The 23924-nt window shown below is 46.6% G+C and overlaps 1 protein-coding gene across 2 annotated transcripts in view; it reads right to left on the bottom strand.

Moving 5' to 3' along the window:
* Window positions 1–23924, bottom strand: part of MAML1 (mastermind like transcriptional coactivator 1) — a 41270-nt gene that overhangs the window by 5526 nt on the left and 11820 nt on the right. For both annotated transcript variants that reach the window (XM_031438027.2, XM_064480169.1), the window contains exons 2-3: window positions 4475–5887; window positions 2141–2380 (exon numbers count right to left, since the gene is read on the bottom strand). In XM_031438027.2, the coding sequence (XP_031293887.2) occupies window positions 2141–2380; window positions 4475–5887 (1653 nt within the window). The remainder of the gene's footprint in view (window positions 1–2140; window positions 2381–4474; window positions 5888–23924) is intronic.

Genomic DNA, 23924 nt, shown 5'->3' with positions numbered 1-23924 from the left:
AAGAGTTAAAACTGTCCAAGTTTGTTACTCAGAAGGACTCCTGTGGAATAATGCTTGTATAATCTCATCTCGGGGATTCTTTTTTTTTTAAACTTTTTTTATTGAGTTATAGTCATTTTACAATGTTGTGTCAAATTCCAGTGTAGAGCACAATTTTTCAGTTATACATGAACATATGTACATACATTGTCACATTTTTTTTCGCTGTGAGCTACCACAAGATCTTGTATATTTCCTGTGCTATACAGTATAATCTTTATCTATTCTGCATGTGCCTCTCAGTATCGACAAATTTTGAACTCCCAGTCTATCCCTCCCCTCTCCGCCTTGGCAACCACAAATTTGTATTCTACGTTTATGAGTCTGTTTCTGTTTTGTATTTATGTTCTTTTTTTTTTTTTTTTAAAGATTCCACATATGAGAGATCTCATATGGTATTTTTCTTTCTCTTTCTGGCTTACTTCACTTAGAATGACATTCTCCAGGAACATCCATGTTGCTGCAAACGGTGTTATGTTATCGTTTTTATGGCTGAATAGTATTCCATTGTATAAATATACCACTGCTTCTTTATTCAGTCATCTGTTGATGGACATTTAGGCTGTTTCCATTTCTTGGCTATTGTAAACAGTGCTGCTATGAACACTGGGGTGTAGGTGTCTTTCTGAAGGAGGGTTCCGTCTGAATATATGCCCAGAAGCAGGATTACTGGGTCATACGGTAAGTCTATTCCTAGTCTTTTGAGGAATCTCCATACTGTTTTCTGGGGGATTCTTAATAAACAGTATGGAACAGAAGGATGGGGTGGATCTAAGGAGCAATGATTTAAAAAAAAAAAAAAAGGTGGTGTATCAGTTTTAAAAAGTAGAGGGCAGACCAGGGAAATGCAGATCAGAGCCACAGTGAGGTGCCATTTCACACCTACTAGGATGGCTAGAATCAAAAAGACAGATAAGTGTGGTGAGGATGTGGAGAAAATGGCCCCTCACACACTACTGTGGGAATGAAAAATGGTGCAACTGCTTTGGAAAACAGCCTGGCCGTTCCTCAAAAGATAAAACTGAAGAGTTACCATTCGACCCAGCAATTCCATCCCTAGGTATACACTCAGGAGAACTGAAAACCTGTGTCCAGGAAAAGGGGAAACAACCCAAATGTCTATGAATAGATGAACAGATAAATAATATTCATACAACAGAATATTACTTAGCCATAAAAAGGAATGCAGTACTGGTACATGCTACAGCATGCTTGAACCTTAAATGCATTTATATGAAATGTCCAGAACAGGCAAATCGATAGAGACAAAAAGTAGATTAGTGGTTGCCTAGGCTTAGGGAGACAGAGGAGTAACTTTTAATGGGTATAGGGTTCTTTTTAGGTGATGAAATGTTCTAAAATTGACTATGGTGATGGCTGTCAACTGTGAATAAACTAAAAGCCATGTGAACTGTACACTTTAAATGGGTGAATTGTGTGTCATGTGAACTATACCCCAATAAAGCTGTTATTTAAAAAATGGCAGAACTGTGGCAGTAATGTGGGCTGTAAAGTCATTTCAATCAACTTTACCCTCTGGGTAGCTAGGTCTGCTCTTATGTCTTAAGGATATAGTTCTAAATCCTGAGAACTGCTGTAAAGTTGGTACCTGCATGCTTACTTGGTGACCAAGCAGGGGAACTATAGGCCTGGGAGGGGGCTTGTCAGTCCTGATTCTAGAACCCCCGGACCTCAAAAATGTCTCCATTTCCCTGCTTCATGTCCTGGCTTAGCAAGCTCTACATTTACAACCAGGCTGGGTCCTGTGCAAACTGGCAGACTGTGAGTTCAGTGCTTCAGTAGCTGCCGACAAGGAACATGGAAAAATGTTCCAAACACATACAGTTTTAGCCACAGATTTGGTCTCCATTAATCCCCACTAAGTGACATAAAGCTGCTCTCACACAGGCTACCCTGTGTGAGGAATGAATGCCACACTCCTGGCAAGTGGCTTAAAAGGGCAAAGTAGTCTAACACCGGACATGCACACGCTCACAAACCCACATACGCACAAGCGGAGCCTGCAGCCACCGCAGCGGCTTGGGAGGCAGGCAAGCGTGGGAAGGGGCTGCGGGGTTTTCATCCACCTTTTTTTTTTTACCTGTTCTGCCAGAAGGTGCTGCTGCCTTTGCAAGAACTGCTGCTGCTGCAAATGCTTCTGCTGCTGCTCCCTCTGCTTCTGCTGGTCCAACAGCAACTGATGCTGCTTCATGACAGCTGCCTGCTGCTGGTTGCTGAGATACGGGGTGCTGCTGTGAGTGCTGGCCACAGACACGGCAGGTGGCTGGGTCCCCACGCTTGTGGCCTGAGTTGGAACAGGGACGCTGGGAGGGTTCTGCTCCTGTCAACGGAGAGAAGGGGGTCTCAAGTCAGGTGGGACACGCTTAAGTCCGTGAGCCCTGACCACGGCGGATGAGCTCTGGCCGGCAGAAGCCCGGCTCAAGGCCTTCTCCTGAAGCCTCTGCTTCCCTGCAGGTGACTCCACGGCAACCACCCTCCACTGTGAGGCCGGGGACTGAAGGCACTAGCACCCGAGTATCCAGGCACAGCAGTGGACAGTTACCAGCTGCGTCTTCACTTTGTTTCTTACAGTTCACCAGGGGCAAAGGTGTGCTTTTACATTTAAGCTCGTGCATCTACATCCCATGCTTCCACTGGCAGCTGCAGCTCAGAAATGCCCCCTTGCTGGAATGCATGGTGCAAACGAGCCCCTAAGGGAGGAATGTCCTGAGGGGCCCTGGTTGACGGAGACGCTGCATTCTGAGTGTGCAAACCTTAGGTCCCTGATGGAAAGGCTGTCCCTGAACCACCTGAAATTGTATGGTTTGTCCACCTGTGGACAGCATTCTCCTGGGAAGAGGTTCCTGGCCTTTGTCAAACATTTATGCTCAAAAAATACTGAGTATCAGTGAGAACTTTATAGGATATTCGCTATCATTACCTGGGCCTAAAGTAAGAGTCATGTTAAAGGTTAGCACAGTATTATCCCAATATCACTACCTACATTTAAAAGAAAAGGGGAAATTTTAACTCAAGACAGGAAAAAGGCAAAGAGTAGCTACCATTTATGCAAATTCAAATTTTTGAGCTCCTTTCCAATCCTTATGCATCTGTATATTTAGTCCTTACAAGGTTCTAATCTTAGAGCAGACTGATCTTGAGGTGAAGACTCACGAGTGCCCTGTGAGGTGCCAGTGCCGCTGAAACGGCAGTCACCACCACGCGCTCTTTCCTGGGTTGCTTTTTTCTTTTTTTTTTTTTTTAATGTTTCTTCCTTCTGGTCGGGAGGTAATTAGGTTTTATTTATCTTTTAATGGAAGTACTGGGGACTGAACCCAGGACCTTGTGCACGCTAGGCATGCGCTCTACCCCTGGGCCGTACGCTCCCCACGCTGGCTTGCTCTTGGTGGCTGTGCAGCAGCTCGGTGGCTGAAGCAGGTGCAAGTGTGAACATTCACACGTGCATTCTCTGGCTGGGAGGTGACCACACTGCTTCCAGCTTTCAGCTATTAGAAATAATCATGCAATGACTATCGTGCACATAGCTTTCTTTCTTCAAATTACTTCTTGCAGGGATATAATGTGTTTATGCTTATAAACATTTTTATGGCTTATGAAAAATTGTCAGTTTACTCTCCAAACGCATTCTGTCCATTTACACACCCTCACTACTGTCTGAGCATGTCAATTTCCTCACAGTATTATTAGCACTGAGTTTTTTAATGTTTAATTTTTAAACTTGCAGAGTGCTACAAATACACAAGGGCACACATAAAGGTACTCAAAGGGGACAGTAATGCAGGACACCCACCCAGCTGCACGTGGCACAGCTGTTAGGCATCGGGGGTCTGCAGTGCGGGCGTGAAGGCAGTCCAGGACACACTGCGCAGTGAGAAAAGCAAGCGCACTCCCCTCTAACTGTGAGGAAGTTGGAGAACACTCTGCGTCTGTCTGCTCTACAAGCCTTGGCCTTACATAAGAACGCTTCCAGCCAGGGAGCAGACATTTCAGAACACATTGGAACATGAGCAGAAATGCACATAATGATCATGATAAAAAATGACAATCATTCTCCACCCTACAGAGCCACGTAACTCTGCTGAGCTGGAGCATCTGGACTAAATACCATGGAGTTCAAATGTGTTAGGGAGCAGCACTCACCCGAATGTTGTAAGTTTACTGAAGCTTACGGTATTTTGAACATACAGATTTGACAGGTGGTTTAAATTAAAACAAAAAACAAAAAACAAACAGAGCCTCTGAGAAGCACATTCCATGTGATCTTTACCTGGTTTGCTTCACTAATTTTCACTCCCAAGGGAGTCAAAGGACAAGAGTAGCTGCCCCCTCCCTCCCTTTGCTCTCCAGCTACCGGGGACCTGGTACCCACGTGATGGACGTGGAAGCATAGTACACAGAGCAAAGCCCTGCTCACCTGGGTAGGTGGAACCAGCGATCGGAAGGGCATATTTCCCGGCTTTGGTTTCATCAGAAATAAGGAGTTTTGCTCGTTGTTCAGATGAGGCAGCTGCTGGGGAAGATAAGCCATCAGGGCTGGCTTGCTCTGGCCGGCCCCCGGGCCACCTTGCCCACAGTCCGCTTTGTAGTGAGAGAGGGGTTTGGTGTTGCCGTAGTCCAGCACTGAGCCTGGGCTAGCCACGGCACTCTGACTCAAGCTGCTTGGTGGCTGGTGACTCAGCAGGCTCGCACGGCTGGGCTGGAGGTAGGGGCCTCCGGGCCGAGGGGAGCTCTTGTTCACACTTGGCATCATGAGCAGTTTGGAGCTGGTGAAGTCCTGCTTGTAGCCCTGAGGGCTGGCAGGCTTCTCCATGGGATAAGGGACATGTAAGGGACTGTGGGAGGAGCTTGTCTGCTGCCACGTGGACATCTGGCCTGGGGCTGGTGCTGGGGCAGCCTGCTGTGGGTTCTGGAGCATCTGCTCGCGTTTCTGCTTGGCAGCGATCTGCTGGAGCTGATGGGCAGAGGACAGCTCTGAGCCCCCTCCTGGGCCCTGGCTCGGCAATACCACACCAGAGAGGGCTCTCTGTGCGCTCTGGGCCTGGGCTGACGCCGGCATCAGGCTGGGACTGGGACTGTCCACCCCAGGCTGACCAGAGGTGTGGAACAGGGGCTGGGAGCCCCCTAGGCTGGGTGAATCTGTGCTCACAGGGCCAGATGACGGCCCCAGGAAGGTCTGTCCTGCAGACCCAGCCCTCACTTGAGGAGAGCCTAACTGTTCTTGTTCAAAGGCTGCTGGAGAGAATTCCGTCTTAATGTTAATGTCCTGTGCCAAGGGGGTCTGTGTAGCAGAGCCAGAAGACTCTGGGTCCTTCTTCTCCTCAAAGTCCTCAGTAAACAGATCCTTCATGTCTTCGTCGGGCACTGACCTGTTCAGCTCCTCGATGAGCTCCTTCCACTCCTGCTCGTTGAGGTTGAGGTCAGGCATGAGGTTGCTCTGAGATATGGAGCCTCCGGCCCCCGAGATCATGCAGGGCAGGTCGTCCACAGGCTCCTGCTTCAGCTCTCTGCTCAGGCTCAGGGGAAGGGACTCACCGGGGTTACCGCCTCCATTCAGGTGGAGGCTCGAGTCTGCCACACACTTCTTGCTGATGGAGTCCAGCCCTAGTGAGTGCTTCCCACCGGCCTGCAGGGCCTCTGCGCCAGGCTTGTCCGGCTGACCAAGAGGGGAAGCTGGAGGCAGGCCATTGGAAGAGACAGCTACTCCAAGAGGGGCCTCGCGGCGCGTCTTCTTGTGTCCAGGAAAGAGGTCCCCATAGCCATTCTGCTGCTCACCATTCTGAGGGGAGGTGGCGCTATCGAGATTCCTCTTCACCGTGTCATGGAGATGCTGAGAAACAGGAAAAAGAGTGACTGACGTGCACAACACTATGTATCAGGTCCCCCTGCTTCCAACGGTGACATGAGCCAGGGGCCTGTATTCCTGAAGTGCCCTCCTGTCAGTTTTGCTTGCCCAGTTTACACACCCCATTTCCGGGAACACACCCCCATCTTCTCTCCAGGGCTCTCCCTCCCCTGGGGCCCGTGTCCCTGCCTGAGTCGGGATTACCTCAGCTGTGGGAAAGCAGCCTCCCTGCAGTCAGCGCATCAGTCCCTGGACTTCTGCAGCTGCCCAGCGTCATCTAATCTGAGGGTGCCAGAGGAAGGAGGCGACGAGGAAGAGCAGAGGATGCACATACATTCTTGAGGACATCATTAGAACCCCGGATCTAGGTTATACCCGAGACCAGCCTGTTCCTCTGGACTTTCCACTTTTGGGAACCCTTCCTTGTGTTTAAACCTGTTTAACGTGGATTTCTGCTGCCCTCAGCTGAAGGAGACCTGGCCAGTACAGGCTCTTTCTCAGGCCTTGTTGGGGGCTGACCGCAAGCCCCAGGCCTCCATCTTGGTGCACAGGCATTTTCCAGCCTTTCCAGGCGCCCTTACCCGGCTCCACCCCTTCTCTCCAGGCTGGGCTGCTTCCTCACATGCCTTACCGGCCTCTGTCTTTTGTCTCATTCTCCTCCTCACCAACCCTGAGCATCTCCTCATCCCCTGCACCCAAGCACCGGCCCTGACAAACCCTACCACTTCTTAGAAGACCATTTATTTGAACACAGTCAGGTCTGTCTGGCACCGATACTCACCTCCCCATGTTCATTCAACTAACCTTATTAACAGTCTACTGTGTGTCAGGGGCAAGTGCTATGGGAACATCAAGACAAATGAGGGGGTCCCTGCTCATCATGGGTTTCCAGTCTTCTAGGACACGAGACATACACGGACATGTTTACAGAATAAGACAAGTGCCCTATGCAAGCAGTAGAGCAATGAGCACCTGGAGAGTTTAGGGCGGGGGTTTCATGGGGAGAACATGACACTGGGAGTGGGAAGGGAGAAGGTGGTATCTTTCCAGTTTCCCTAGCCTTGTTTTCGGCTGTCAGGACACAACTCCTCCACTAACAGAGGCACCTACACTCAGCCTCTAAACATGGGTGCTCCTTTCCTATGTTTAGTTCTGTTACATTTCCGTCCTTCACTCCTCACTCCCAGTTCCACCCTCTCCTCCCCTCTCCCACTAGCCCTAAGCATCTATACTGTGCTATTTACACAGCTCCAAACAACAGCTTTACTTACCAGATTTAAATAAGTTTCAGAGGAGTCGGGGAGCAGCACGCAGCACTCTGCTGCAGAGAAGGGCCACAACGACCCATCACACCCACCCTGGGAGCCTGACTACAGGAGTACCTGATGGGGAGGCAGGGGGCGCAGGAGGCACCAACTGTCAGCAGCAAACTGCTTGCTGGGAACAAAGTGCAAGAAAACCAGGAGGGCAGTTTCATCAACCTCTGAGTTTCAGCTTTAATGCATTCATCTCCCTCTTCCTTCAAGACTTTCTTAATTCTTATCCGTTAAAGCTGACTGCACAGCAGTCTGTAAATCCTGGCTGAGGAAGTATTTCTTTAAATCCATATCTGGGTACCCAAGTTAGCTCAGAAAAACTTAGGAATGCTGGATATATGGAACTGTAGGGCAGAGGAATAAGCGAACCACGATCCCAAATCCAGACCCTCAAGAACACAGCCCCTTCAAGAGGACCGGAGCTTACGCTCCTGTAGGTTCTTCTGCTTCCTGACGCCACCTAGGGGTGAGAGGGGGAAGGACAAATAATCCTAAAACGGACCTTTTACAAGATCTATTGTTTGAGTTTCCTTTGGGGAAGGTAAATTCATATCCATTTAACTGGTCAGAAGAAAATCAAAGTAAGTTGCTAATTTTTCTTGGATTTGTATTCTTTTATATTTTCTTTTTGGAAAAATCATGTGTTCCCCAGTGTTAGGTTTGGGCTCTCTGCAAACCTGAGAGCTCACTTTCCTACTGTCCTCAGGGAAGATGGAAAGCTAAGAGGTCAAGGCACTCAGTGAGTCAGCTGGTTGTCCCACATTAGAAGCCGAGTCCTTCTCTGCCCTGACGATTATAAAAGCTACCACTCCCTCTTTCAATGTTCACACGCAAACAGCTGCAGACAAGTTCCAAAGTAACAACTTAATTTTGCAATACCAATTGCTTTTAGCCAAAGGAAACACCAGGTCATTTTCTCAACAAAATTTAACTGGAATGAAGTAGGCGGGGTTGGGGAGTGTGGAATGCGGTGGCCCTGGCATTTTTAAGCCTTGAGTTATTTGCAAGAATGCCTGATGTAGGGCACTGTAGAGGGCAAAGATGAGTAAACCATGGACCTTTCCCTCCAGAAATGTGTAACAGAGATGGGAAAATGGTCTGAACAGATTATAAGTTATTTAAGAACGAATGCAGTGAGAGCTATAAAGCATACAAGCCTGGCTGCCATGTATAGTTACACGTGCTTGCCCTCAGAGGGCTGGTACTCCTGGCTACCCAGTTCAGAGGTTCCTGTTGTAACTACAGGAGCAGTCTGCTGGTGCACGAGGAGGATCCAGTTCTGGGATAACGTGATCTGGTGCTCATTCCTTCACAAGAGGGTTTTGCTGAAGAACACTGCATGCCTGATGGTGAACTGGAGGCCCTGCATGCTCACGCAGGCAGTCTTCCACCAATGCACCCCACAGGCCTGACTCCTCCTCCAGCCTGGGCCGCACACCATCTTCAGTTCTGGGAGAGGGGGCCGAGTCAAGCTGGAGTTGCCACACCCTATGGGTACCAAAGCAGCATCCTGTCCCTACCCACCCACTAGCCTTATGGGACAGTCCCTCACCACGTCTCTACTTCCTCCCTCTCCCACCAACCACCAATGAAATTCCAATGTGCTTTGTGGTCAGAATCCCCCAAATCAGAGTCCTTCCACTCTGAGTTAGCACACAGGTGTGGCTGTTGAACACAGGGAGCTCTCTCGTCAATGCTCCTTATGCACCGGCGCTTCCTGCCCTCCTCACTGGGCACGTGCGGCTCCCCCTGCTCTCCAAACACCCACCCCTAGCCCTGACAGTCAGCATTCTGGTCCACCTTCCAGGAACCGACTGGATGTTGGACGTGAGGAAGGTAAGGGACAGGGACGACTTAGGGGGACTGCTTTCTCCGAAGCCGGCTACGTTCTCAGTCTTCCCCTTCCCCTCTCTCCCTCCTCTATCACCTGCCACTAACAACTCCCTCCACCTTTAAAGTTCTTTTTCCTCATAGTTCTTTACCATATCATCTTGCTTTCTCTTCTTTTCTAATTGTTTCTTCTCAGTCTCCTTGAGATAGGTTTCCCCTTCAAATAAACATGAGTCTTCTCCCTTTTTCATTCTACATACGTTCCCATGTCTTCAAATTCTTATTATAGAACATCACATTCAGAATAAATCCCACTGCCCAGGGGCAAGTGCCTGCCTCCTTTCACAGGCCATCCCTACTGCGCACCATGTCCAAGTCACATGGCCTTTTGATAGTTTCTCAAATGTGCCCGCTCCCTCCTGCCTCAGAGCCTTTGCCCAGAACACTTCTCCCTCTTGACGTCAGGGGTAGCTCGTCTCCTAATTCAGGCCCCTGATCTCCTCAGTCATCATCAGCTCACCTGCTCCTTCCGCACAGTCACTCTTGATCCTATCTCCTTAATTCCCACATTCAGGCACTAATTTGAGTGGGCCCAGCTCTCCCCATTAGAATGAGAAGCAGAGACCCCACACCTAGAACAATGCCTAGCACGTTCGTTCACAGATATTTATGGAGTGCTACCTCTAACCCACCCATGTCCACAGAGCATCAGACTCCAGTCTCTCCAACTACCTAGCTGGTGTGCTCTACTGGGGCACACTACACATCACTCAGACGAAGTCTGTCCAAACCTGAAGCAGCCTCCCCCCAGTCTTGCTCTCCTTGCCTCCGTGCCTAAGAGACCGTCACTGCTATCCGTCCTATCAGAAACCAGCAGGCCGCTCTTGCCCCTCCTCCTCTACTCCCTGCATCCCCGTCAGTACCCCGGGCCTGCTGAGTCCCCCTCCCTACCATTCCCTGAATCCACAATGCTCTGCATTCACTAACACCCATTCCTCTTGCCTGAATTACTTTCATCATGTCTAAAGCTAGTCTTGTTGCAGCCCCACCCTCACTGATACTCTGTACTTTGATCAGAATGACTGTGCTGAAGGGCAAGTCTGATTCTGTACCTCACTGCCCTCAGTCTCCATAATCCTGAGCTGTCCTTCAGGCTCTAGCACCAGCTTAACTCCCCACCAGCTCCAGCCACATCCACGTTGCACTCCAGTGGTATGGCTCATTGGAACATCTCAGAAGTGCAGGTTGAAACAAATAAAGTCACCTAGCTTTTTAAGGTGACAGGAGTTAAATACTGGTAATTTCAACCTCATACCATGCTCACTTCTTTCCATGAGCTCTTCCAACAACCTATATGTACAGAGAGGCCCCTCAGGAATGCTGGCTGCTATTAGAAAAGACCTTCTCCAGGTAAAGTGGATCTATTTTCATGCAATATTCAAGATTTCAATGATTTGAGGAAAAAATCTGTGAAGTCCAAAGTTGCAACTTTGATAAGACACAAATTCGAGCCAAATGCTACAAGGACAAGTCATTACTTCCTTAGGGCGCCTCTTGGACCACTCAGCACCTATACTTACTAAATCCCCACTGCTTTAAAATCTCACTTGACCATCAGAGGTACCCGGAAGATGAGTATCGTCATTCCTGTTTCCACAGCAGATGAAAGTCCAGACCCCCACAGCCCTGCCCTTCTCCAGGGCAGATGAGACAGAGCCCAAGTTAGTCCCACCTGCACCTGTGAAGCTGAAGAGCAGTCTGATGTGAAATACAAGCAGCAGGGAGTGAGTCAGAGTTTCACACTCTAAGGAGAACCTCCCTGAGACCAAGCACCAAGAGCCCCGTCCATGAAGATGCTACCAGAAAAACGGGCTGTGCTATGAGGGGTCTCACACATCAAAGCCACGAGCAATTCTTCGTAAAATATTTAAAGAGAAAGTGTCACAGAGCCTTCCGTAATCTGCCATTAAAATTCCCACTCTTAAGACAATACCTGTCTGAACAGTCTGGCATTGTCACGGACTTAGAAGCACCGGGAGCACTAGCAGCTCTGTGAGCACCACCCCTGCCACTGAAGCCACCGACAAGGACGTGCTGAAAGCGGCAAGTTCTGACAAGTTTACTTTCCAGAAAACTTTATGGTTTCGTGCCTAGACATTTTTACCATTACCTTAAAAAAAAAACAACCACCTTCTTATTCTGAAAGAATTACATCATAGGAAGTTGCAAAGTGAGTAAGAAGGACCTGTGTACCCTTCACCCAGTTTCCCCCAGCAGCTCTACTTTATATATTATAGCAAAGTATTAGCCAGGTAGAAGATATGGGCAGAATGTGTGTGTACAGTTCTATGTCATTTTAGCATATTACTATCATCCTTTTGAGAGAAAACTTTTTAAAAAGTAATGTAATCTCTTCCTGCATGATTATAAAGCAGAAAGTTAAAATTCACACTGTATATATTGAGAATCAAAACTGCAAAACAGATTGGTTCTTGTGCTTGGCAGGCAGTCCATACACTCTCTTTGCTACAGAAAAACCTATTTCAGAAGCCACGTTAGGCTCAGAATGTTGAATGGCCCACATGAAAACAAAGCAAATCCTGCTAACTGGCTGTGTGATCTCAGTTAAGATGCAATCCTTCTAGGATCTGCTTTCATGTCCTATAAAATGAAGATCCTGGGTAAGATGACCTACAGTTCCACTCAGCTTTAAAGGTCCAGACTGCTCTCCTGTTACTACTGATCATTGCCCTGTACAGGGAGGTGCCCTCATGGGTTCATGTCATGCTCATTCACCGAGATCCTATGTGTCAGACACTGCCCTACACAGGCTGTGCGCAAAATAATGGTAAGTTCAGATATTCACTAGGTTTTTAACTATATTATAGGCAGAGCACTAAGCACTGGGGATAAAAAGATAAACAAGACACAGTTTCTGCCTCACACCTGGATGTAACAGAGAAGCAATGAAGGCAGGCCAGATATTGCGGAAGGTATTAAGAGAAGAGATGGCAGAAAAGTGTGGGGATGGCATGCCAGACTTCCTAGAAGGGGACACCTGAGTTAGGTATTAAATGGGCAGAGAAGTCATCCAGGAAAAGGTGCGGGGGTGAGGGGGGAAGCACTCTGGCTGAGAGGCAAAGGCAGGGATATACAAAAGAGCACTGAAGCGGTCATGGAGGGAGGCAGCGGACAAAGGGAGGCAAGCAGAAAACAATGAGTAGTTTAATGCTGCATAAGTGCAAAGGGCACAATGGAGTGCTGAAAAGGGAGAGGCTGGAATGGACTCTGATGGTCCCAAAATGTGATTTAGTGGAAAATTTCAAAAAGTACACAAACTAGAGAGAAAGGTATAATGAAGACCAATATGCCCAACATCCAACTTATACAAATATTAGTGTTTGGCCATTCGGTTTGATTATATCCTTATCTTCCCCCACCCCCCACATCCTCCCAAACCTGGATAATTTTTTTTTAATTTGACTTTTTATTGAAGTGTATTTGATTTACAATGTTAGTTTCAGATGTACAGCAAAGTAATTCAGTTATACATATACATACATATAATATCTTTTCTTTTCAGATTCTTTTCCATTATGTTATAAGAAATTGAGTATTTCCCTGTGCTGTACAGTAGGTCCTTGTTGTTTATTTTACATATAGTAATGTGTATTTGTTAATCCCAAACTCCTAATTTATCCCTCCTCCACCCCAAACCTGGATAATTTAAAAAATAAACTTGAGGCATAATATCATTTAATCCACAAATTCAGTATGTATCTCTAAAAGTAAGAAATCCTTTTCTTTAAAGAACTCTTAAAAATACATGCATGTGTACAACATCACAATGCCATTATCACACCTAAAACATTATTCTTTATGGTCACCACCTCAAACTCATTGGATGGCTACTATAAAAGAAAACTAGAAAAGAACAAGTGTTGACAAGGACAGAGAGAAACTGGAACCCTTGTGCACTACTGGCAGGAATGCAAAGTGGTGCAGCCACCATGGAAACACTATGGTGGTTCCTCAAAAAAAATTTTTTTTAAAAGATTTACCACATTAGCCAGCAACTTTGTTTCTAAAAGAATTCCATTTCCAAAAGAACTGAAAGCAAGGACTTGAATAGATATTTGTACACCTATGCTCACAGTAGCATTCTACACAACAGCCAAAAGGCAGAAGCAATCCAGGGGTCCATCAACAGATAAATGGATGAACAAAATGTGGTATGCACACACAGTGGAATATTGCTCAGCATTAAAAAGGAAAGAAATTTGGACACATGCTACAACATGGGTGAATCTTGAGGACATTGTTAAGTGAAATAAACCAGTCATAAAAGGACGAACACTGCATGATTCTACTCATAAGGTACCTGAAGCAGTCGAACTCACTAAAGAGAAAGCAGAAATTTTTGTCTTGCAGAAACATTTTTATTCACATTTTCCGTAATCTGGTGGGTACAACAGCAAATTATTTGGAATTCTGTTTAGAATCAAAGCTGCACCTGCAGACGTTACTTAAAATACAGTACACCAGAGGACGGGGAGAGGAGGAAACGGGGAATGACTGTTTAGTGGGTATAGTGCTTCAGTTTTGCAAGATGAAAGAATTCTGGAGATGGATGGTGATGTGGTGGCACACAATGTGACTGTACCTTATACTACTGAACTGTACACTTAATAGTGGGTAAGACTGTAAATTTTTATGTGATATTTATTTTACCACAATTAAAAATTTTTTTGATTATTTATTATTGCCCTATATCCCATCAGTGTTATTAATATCTTTCTCAAACAAAACTAAACATAATAAATTATAGGAAATTTCAAACATACATTACAGTGGAGAGAAAGTGTAAGGACCCCCATGTACCCACTGCCCAACTGAAACAACACACAGCCCATCTTCTTATTCACACACAACCCACGCTCCCTGGGCTAACCTAGGAATCATCATGCATCGCTAAAACAGAAAAAGCCCTTTAAAAGAATCACAAAAGAACCCTCCAAGAACTTTAAAAATGTGACCTAAAAATGTTATTAAGGATAATTAAGCCACTTTATAGATGGGGAAACTGAGGGTTGGAGACAGAATGTGTGTCACTGAAGGTTGCACAGCAAACTGATGGCAGATATGAACTATGTGATAACATTACAAAAAAGATGGTCCACAAAAGGATGAGTCTAGTTAACTGAACCTTCATCGCTTTTAAGCAGCATCATGGTGTTAATTTTTTTTTTTTAATACAGGCTTTCAAATAATACAAAGCTTATTTAAAATCCACCTTAGTCAATCCCAAGATCTTGGGCAATATGCTTTGCTTTCTAAAACTTACTTCTTTCATTTATATGATGGGACTAATAATACCTATTCCACAGACTTGTGAAAATTAAATAAAGCATGTTAGACAAAATTAAGGTTAAGGGCTTATCTTAAAATTTATGGCTAACTATCAAAATAACAGAATGTGGTTTTTAGCTTTAGAACCAGCGTCAGAACAAAAGGATCATAGAAAACATCAATCTACCCAAAAGCTGGAGAGAAAGGAAGAAGCAAGGGGATAATAAACCAACAAATACTAAACACAAAAGAACAGAAATAGCTTCAAATATATCAGTCATTATGTAAATGTAAATGAATTAAACTCCCCAATGGAAGGTTAGAGACAAAAAAAACCCTGTAACACCATTACTGAATGTTAAAAAAAAAATCAGGGGGGAAGGTATAGCTCAAGAGCTATATGTAGAGCACATGCTTAGCATGCACGAGGTCCTGGGTTCAACCGCAGGACCACTCTAAAACTGACTAAATATACCTAATTGTCCACCCCCCCAAAAAAACTAATAAAAAAAAATCAAACGGTGGTTACAGCTGACTATTCAAATCAGGATTAAACATACATGGGTGACATGTTCTTAAGGCTCCTTCAATATGTAACAGTCCTCTCTCCCTTTTTCCCTTTGCCATTTATTTGTCCAGGATGCTTAGTCACTGTCCTGTAGAATTTCCCACCTCCTTAGCTGGCTGACTGTAGGCCCCCATGGGGTCCTTTATAAGTTCTTCTATCCTTGGTATTTCCCATAAACTGGCAGTTAGAGGCTTGATCAGATTCAAATTTGGCAGAAGGAGGTGTGAATATAGGTGATGTTGTGTTGAGTGTCATTTTAATAGGACCTTAGCAGATGAGGTCAGATTCGTGTTTTTATAAGCTCTCTATAATGACTGTGTGGCAGATGGATTTCAGGGTGGGAAGCTACAGGCAGAGTGCACAAGCAGGAAACTGCAGAGATAGTCCATGAAAGAGACGAGGACCTGACCATGGGTGTGGGGAAGAAGAGATGATTTCAGATTCAGGGTGGAAGAAAGGTCAGCAGATATTGGAGACCGATTTTATATTGGGGGTGAGGGAGAAAGGAGTTTCTACCTGATTTGCACACATGGGTACAACAGAGAACAAAGGAAAAGCAGGGTCTGAGGCAGGGGAAGGGGTCGTTCAGTTCTAGATATGAAGAGATGACTGGACCAGCCAGGCAATGTCCAAGAGGCAGTGAACAGCACTGACTATGAGTTCCATGGAAAGGCAGTCAACAGCAGCTGAAACCGTGAGCGGGTCCACCCACCCGGATAAGTGAGAAGTCAGCTAAGGGCAGGGGAAGAGCCCATACTGAAGACGGAGCACAACGGCGAGTGACCAGGTAAATGCGTCAGAAAAGCCCAGAAAGATAAAAGGTGAACATGCCCATTGTGTCTGGGCACTAAAGGATCACCCATATTGTTGCCCAGAGCAGTTCCAGAAGTGACTGGAGTAAAAACCCTTGACTTCTGAGAAGTAACCGGGAGGCGAGTAAGTAGAGAGAAGATGGATTGTTCTTTTCCAAGTTTAGTTTAAAAAGGGAGATACAGAGACAAAGTAGATTAGTGGTTGCCTAGGGTCAGAAGGGAGGGAGTAGGGGGGTCAGTGGGGTAAGGGAAGGAGGTATCTTTTTTGGGTAATAAAATGTTCTAAAACTGATTGTGCTGATGGTTACACAACTCCGTAAGCATACTAAAACCCATCAAACCGTACACTTTAAATGAGTGAACTGTACGATATGTAAATTTCAATAAATTTGTTTTTAAAAAGTGGGGGGGAGAGACTGGTTGGTAGCCAGAAAGGGTCAAAGATGGGTTATTTTGGAATAATACTTGAGCTCACTTGAAGAACAGCAGATAATTAATTGTTGATTAGACTAGATCTCTCTGAAATCCTCTGGAAATCTGCTATTCTATGAATGCAATCAACCACAGGAATATATGAACATGAAAAAGATGTATCATGACAACTACTGAAAGCATGACCACCATGACCTTCCCATTCATGGGGAAATTCTGACTTAATTAGGGGCTGTGTATATAAAAGGGATGCCATGCCCTTCCAAAACCACGCCCTTCCCCGGGTTCCCTACTCCATCCAGCCTCTTCAAGGTCCTTGCTCATTCAGTTACCACATTTTTCTCTATTTGCCACTCATCTCCCTCTTCAGCAGCTCCTCCCACCCCTGACAAACGCTCAGTACCTCCCGTCTTCTGACCTTCGTCCTGCTCTACATACTATTTTTAGCACAGTGTTAAGAGCATGGCTAGGCTGGGTTTGAATCCTGCTTTAGTTGCTTAACTACTTGTATGTTCACAGGCAAATTACTAAACATCCAGAGAAGCTCTGGTTCCTCATCTAAAAAAGAAGGGGCGGGGCTGGGGAGGAGAGCCACTTCCTGGGGGGCTGAGAGGCACATCACTGCTGCTTATTAAGTAGCTGATAATGTCCTTACTGTTCAGCTAATCCTCTTCCCTTCAGAGCTTCAAAGACCAGCCTCTACTCTGTAATACTCACCAAGGTGACCTCCTAGTTCTTAAATCCAAGGAACGCTTTTTCAACTGTATCTACTTGACCTTTTTAAGGCACTGACCTCTGATGACCACTCCCCCTTCTCTCAACGTCTTCCTCCCTTAGGGTCCATGCAAGCACTCTGGACCTGCTCCTGCTTCCAAGGCCATTCTTTGCAGGTCCCTCCTTCAGTGATGACACCTGCAGGGCCTTCGTCCCTTTCACTGCTGTCACCTCCTCAGGCAACCCCATCCACATGCAAGGCCTCAGCCACAGCCTGACACCCTGGCACAGAGTAGGCACTCAAATATTTACTGAGTGAACATTTCCTGGATCATCCTCTTTGTGCCCAGCCTTCTGCCCTGTGCTCTAGACAACTGGAAACTGGTAATCTCCACAAGGATGTCAGACAGGAGATCCTCCAAACTCAGCTATTTGCCTTCCTCCCCAAATCTGTCCCTTCCCCTCTTGCTCCCCGACTTGGTACACGGCTTAGTCCTTGACCTCTCAGATGACCAGGCATTGATTTCTGCTGACTGTACCTTTTTGTAAATCTCTCTCCAGGGAGATCCCTCCATGCCACATCCATCTTAGTTCAACTCCTCATTATTATTGTTTTTACCGAAATTACTGAAGTAACTTTATGCTGATGGGCTTCTACTCTCTCTTCGTTCTAACCCACCCTGTGTGATGTTTTCTATGTGATCTCTCTAAAACACATATCTGAACCATTTAAAATTCCTTATTTCCCCTTCACTCACACATCAAGTTCCAATTCCTTAACCTGGCCATGTACAGACCAGTTTGGTCTGATCTCAATAAATTTTTCCATTTAACCCCCTGCTGTTGTTCCCTTGAGGCCTTAACCCTGAACTCCTTTCAGGACTGAGAATATACCTCTAGCCTGGCGTCCTCCTACTAACCTTTAAGATTTTAGCTCAAACATCAACTCCTCTATAGTATTTTTTCCCTGACCACTTAGCCCACACCCGGTCAAGTTCCTTACTCCATCCCTAGTGGGGGAATAATCTTTAACAGAACTTTGTACGTAGTACTTGTATTCCAGGGCCAGTCACATTGTAAATACTCACTGATCTGTTTCCCTGCATCTCCCTCCATCCGTGGAGGGCAAGAGCCCTGTCCTTTTCGTCCTCAGTGCCAGGCCCAATGCTCAGCAAGTTACAAGCCCCCAGTGAACATTTCCAGATTTCACCCTCCCACCTTCCCCCTCGCTCCCTTTCACAGTCATTCTACTGCTCGTTAGCCTCAGGAGTATTTGTCCTTCAGTTTCAGGGGCTCTCTGCCCAGTGATGAAGGCAGTGCTAGTTCACGTAATCTTCATGACCACCTACGAGGTCGGCGCTGAACTATTATTCCCAGTTTTAAGATCAAGACACTGAGGCTCAGAGAGAGTAGAAAGTGAGCGCTGAACCAGGCTGTGGACACAAGTCTGTCTGACTCAAGTCATTTCCCAGAGTCCAACCTGGGTGACTGCTTCAAACGTGCCTCTTTTCACCTCACAACGTCTCAGCGGCTTTATTTACCAACTCTTTTTCCTTCTCCCTCTTCTCTGAGAGGGAGACATCTCTCCTTGCAAAGATTAACTCCCTTCAGCTGCACCTTCTTATTCCCTCTGGACCTGCCTCATCTGAGACTTTTCCCCTTCAAATTCTTCCCTTCCCCACCTCAAAAATAACTTCAGTCTGTTTTGCCTTAGAACAGAGGTTCTCAAAGCATAGTCCCAGACCAGTAGCATCAGCACCACCTGGGAACCTATTAGAAATGCAAATTCTCAGGCATTAATTTGGGGTTAATGAGACCCACTGAGTCAGAAACTCAGGGTTAGCCCCAGGAAAGTTTTAACAAATCCCCCAGAGGTACTTCCATTAAAAATAAGCAGGTGGAAAAAAAAACAACAGGTAGGAAAAAAAGCAGGTGAAGCTAATTTTAATAATTTAACACAAAATACTGCTTTTTCAAATGTAATCACTATTTTAAAAAAGAGATTTTGCATTCTTTTTTGGTACTCAGTTTTCAAAGTCCAGTATGTATTTCACACGTTTGGCACAATTCAATTTGGACTAGACACACCTCAAGCACCTAACAGCCTTCTGCAGCTGGTGGCTACAGTGCTGGACAGCACAGCCCTAGAAATGAGCCTTTAACCTAAGTTTTCAGGACAGCACGAAGACAAAAGGGAGTGCCCACACCTGCTGCCTGCTTCTGGCAGGAGGCTCCTCACAGCCTGCTCTGCGGCGGCAGGAAAGCTGAACTTCAACACAACAAGCCCCTTAAGTCTCAACCTTGCCCCTTCTCTTTCTCCAAACTCCTTCTCATTATCTCATTCAGTATATTCAACCAGAATCTGCTGAGAGCTCACCAAGCCAGCCACTGTCTGGGCCCCGGGGACACAGCACGGAACAGACAAACAAGACAAACCTCTTGCTCTCCTGCTGCCTACATGCTTACTGACTTGTGCTCCCAAGAAAATGAAGCACAGAAAGGGAGTTTGTGGGGCTTATGATTTGTAGAAAGGTGCTCAGAAAAGGCCTCATTGAGTGTGACAAGTTTAAGCCAAAGTCTGCAGAAGATGAGAGAGTGAGCCATGCCAGCATCTCTGGCGGGTCCAGGTCTAGGGCAGAGCGGTATGCAGAGGCTGAGTGGGAGGGTGCCCAAGTGGTGCTGGTTCCGGGGTGGGGTGGGGGGTGTGGTCCTTGAAGAGATGGTGCCAGAGGATCCAGGTGGAAGGAAGAGGGCAAGAGAGGGCGGGAGGGACAGAAATGCCAGGCTGCCTAGGGTCTGTGGGCCCTGACTAAGGGCTGGTTTTACCTCACACGAGACAGACACCTGTGGCGGGGCCTGAGCAGGGGAACAAGATCGTCCTGGCTGCTGGGCGGGCGGAGAGCCGATCAGAGCAGGGCAGAGTAGGGCGAGGGCAAACACGGAGACCAATCAGGAGGCAATAATCCAGGTAAAAACAATGGCTTACATGGGGGTGGCAGCAGCAGAGGTGGCCAGTTCTGGATGCATGCTGAAGGTGGCGCTGCTGAGGTCTGCTTCTGGGGTTTGGCCTCTGAGAGAAGAATGTCCCTGGCAGGCTCACGTGTGGCTAAAGCACAGTGAGTGGTGACAAGTGGCAGCAGAGGGGCTGGGTTCACTGACGCTGTTCTGATGGACTCTGAGGCTGCTGGCGGGGAGAGGCTGTGGGCATGTGGGGTTCAGGATGGAGGTGGGCAGGAGAAAAGCAGTTCTGGCACGAGCACAGGGAGCTCCGAGGCCACCCTCCTGCACCTGACAGCAGAGGGCACACAGTGCCCACCTTCAAGTCTTCCTCAATTCCCATAGACAGCCCGTGGACTTGGCTTTTCGTGTCATCCCCTGGTGCAGCACAAACACCATAGCACAGTGACAGCCAGTCTTCCTGTCTGTCTCTATCAGCTCCAAAGGCAGGGTCACTCCCTCATTCACCTCTGTCTTTCCAGTACCAGAATGGGACTTGACATCACTGCTCAGGAAACAGATCCCTAAATTCCGCCTGTTGGTTGGGACTGGCTAGTTTGTCAAACCAACTCATACCTGATTAACAGGGGTTAATAAGGAGATCAAAAACAACAAACAAAAACAAACATTTAAAAAGAAATCTCCAATATGAAAATGAATATATGTATGAACTAAAACATGCTGTACACCAGAATCTGACACAACTCCGTAAACTGAACGTACTTCAATAAAAAAAGAAATCTAAACAGGTAAAAGCTCCCATTTATTAAGCACCTACTCTGTGCTAGGAGAGCAAGTCTGCAAAGCAGGTGTTGTTATCACCATTTCAGGGGGAAGGAAACCAAAGCTTGAAGCGAGTAAGGAGAGCAAAGAGGAAGGGGATCAGCAGTAACCGTGGCTCAGAAGCAGTGCCAGACTATGCACGTGTGCGGAGTGAACGTGGGAGGGACAGCTGCTCACATCTTAATCCTCGAAGGCACAGTAGAGGACACTGCGGAGTGTGAGCTGCAAACATCCAGCTGCAGCTTCATGGCTCCCAGGGGTGGCTCAATGCTGCCATACCAGAGGCTGGTAGTGTACACAGAACACACGTAAATTAACTCTCCACATGATGACTTATACAGGCTGCACACACGTGCTCAAACTGTGCCACAGAATCCAACTTATGACATAGACTCTAAACTTTCTAATAAAAATGTTTAAAAAGTGTAAGAAGGTTATCCTCCCTTAAGGTGAAACGGACCACCGGAGGTAGAGACTATACACGTATCAGCGCAGCGCGAAGAGTGCATCTTAGGCTCCAAAGCTCAAGACCTCTGCAGATTTGGAGCTGCGGCTTAGCTCCACACCTGACACCCTCGGCCATTCCTCTGTAGCTGCCCTGGCAAAGGTCACCAATGAGGCCATGTGGCTAAATGCGACTTTTTAGCAACCCCTGGCCTGGCAGGGGCTCTCCTGATCTGGGCTCAGGAAATGGAATCTCGAATATCAGAAACTCTTGATTCATCCCTAACTCCTACTCCACCTTGAAGTCCAGCTCAATCACCATATATCCTGTTCATTTTACCACCTCAGCATCTCTGGAATCTGGCCTCTGTCCCCACACTGCCACTTTCTAGCTCCTCCTTGTCATTTCTTGCCTAGCTAGTCTCCCTGCTGCCAGTCGTTTCTCTGACGTCCAAGCCCACCCTCAATCTGCTCTCCATACCACTGCAAGGATTTTCTAAGGCATACATTTACTCATGGTCTACCATTATGTAAATCCTTTAGTTGGTCCCCCATGGTACACAGAGAGAATCAAGTACAGGCCTCTTGCCATGATATGGACAATGGCTGATTCTGTGCATCAACTTGACAGGGCCATCAGGGGCCCATATATTTCGTCAAACATTATTCTGGGTGTGTCTGTGAAGGTGCTTCTGGATGAGGTTAATACTTGCATCAGCAGACTGAGTAAAGAAGACAGCCCTTTGGATCTGGATGGATCCCATCAGCTGGGGCCCTGAAGAGAACAAAAAGTCTAAGTAACAGGGGACTGATTGCTTGAGCTGAGACGTCATTTTTTTCCTGCCTTTGGACTCACACCGCAACATCGGCTCTTCGTGGGGTTTCCAGAGTGCCGACATTTGGACTGTGGCACTGCAGCACTGGGGCTCCTGGGCCTCCAGTTTGCCAACTACAGATCTTGGGACTTGTCAGCCTCCATCACCGCGTGAGCCAATTCATTACAATAAATAAATCAGTCTCTCCCTTCCCCCTCCCATGTATACATGTTTCCTAATGGTTCTATTTCTCTAGAGAACCCTGACTAACCCAGTACGTAAGGCTTTTATGATTTGACATGTTTACATCTCCAGAATTATTGCTCAATACTTCCTTCTTATATTTTCCTTTGCAATTAATTTCCTTCCATTGTGAAGGTATCACACATACATGCACAGATAACAGTGCAGAGAGTAACACTAAAATGAACACTGTGTACCAACTGCTCAAAGGAAGAAACAACAGCACCAGCACTTTAGAACCTTGACACTCAAAACAGGGTCCCAGGACAGAACCAGCATCACCAAGGCTGAGGGTTAAAAATGCTGCATCTCCATCTCCCCCTCTGCATTAGAATCTGCACTTGGGTCACACGCACATGACGTCTGAGAAGCTCTCCTCAGAGGCCCCTGCATCCCCTCTTCTCGTCAACACCCCCAGAGATAACTAATATCCTAACTTTGTGTTAATTGCTCTTAATTATTCTACCACCCTCACGTCATCTATCCCCAAACAACAAACCAGTGAAAATGGAGGGCGAGCCAACACCAGCCGGGCACAGAGAGTAGCTCTGACCTCGCTGGACAGAGGCTCCAGGAGGAGGTGAGTGGAGCAGGCTCGGGTCACAGTCTGACTTCCGCTTCTCTGGAAACTGACAAGGCCCCTTCTGAGGAAGTTGCAAGCAAGGTCACGAGTGAGTCTTAGGAAACACTGGACTTTCCACAGTTGGGCACCTAGTAAGGCGTGCCACACATAGACCAGGCACCAGAAGTCCAGTCAGCGGGAGTGCACTGCTCTGTACTTCTCGCTTTTGGGCCCAGCGTGGCCTACCTCCAGCCCTCAGGGAAAAGCTGAAAACTTCCATGAGCGTCCTCGGCAAAGCATGAAGGGAGAGACATGATTAACACAAGCCAAGTACTGATGAGAACCTGGACCAAGTCCTCCTGGGCGTTCTGTCCTCAGCTAAAAAGATGACCTGATGGAACTGGGGGTCTCAGTGATGACAGTGTATGTGCTGGTGCAGAGCTGTCGTCCTGGGAGCACTTTTCATTCTCCTTCAAGTGACCCCTTGCCTTTTTTCTTTTTTGTCTGTTGGAGCTCCTGTTTTCTGTATCTTATGGCTTAGTTTTTCTTGACTTATTCTTTCAATTTTGGTGGAGTATTTCTTGCAGTAGCTTCTTGAGAAAGGATATCTGACAGTTAATTTTTTTTTAAATCTCTGATCTCTGAAAATGACTTTATTCTACACTCATTCTTGCTGCATACTTTGGCTAGGTACAGAATTCTAGGTTGGCAATCATTTTCCTTCAGAATTCTGAAGGCACTGTACCACTGTCTTCTTGATTCCTATTTGCTGCTATGAAGTTCAAAGATACTCTGACTGTGTACCTGTGATCTAGTACCCTTTCCACGCCGGAAGCTTGCAGAATCTTTTCTTTAAACCCAATGTTCAGAAAGTTTAAGGCTGGCCTGGGTCTATTTTCTTCCCCAGCGCTGGGCAAACAGTGCATTTTTAATCTGGCAACTCATGCCCTTAAGTCCTCAAATTATTTTTTAAATCATTTCTCTCTTCCAATGAACTTTTTTTTCCTTTTTTTTTTTTTAATGTAAGGACTGGGGATTGAACCCAGCTAAGCATGCACTCTACAACTGAGCTATTACCCTCCCCACTTCTACCAGTAACTTCTATTATTCAGATGTTCATTCTCCCACACTGGTCCTCCAATTTTCTTTTCTATTTT

The sequence above is a fragment of the Camelus dromedarius genome, chromosome 27 (genome assembly GCF_036321535.1).
Source record: "Camelus dromedarius isolate mCamDro1 chromosome 27, mCamDro1.pat, whole genome shotgun sequence".
NCBI classification, from domain to species: Eukaryota; Metazoa; Chordata; class Mammalia; order Artiodactyla; family Camelidae; genus Camelus; species Camelus dromedarius.
Note: the sequence above shows the minus strand (reverse complement) of the source record. Positions and strands in the feature narration are given on the sequence as shown.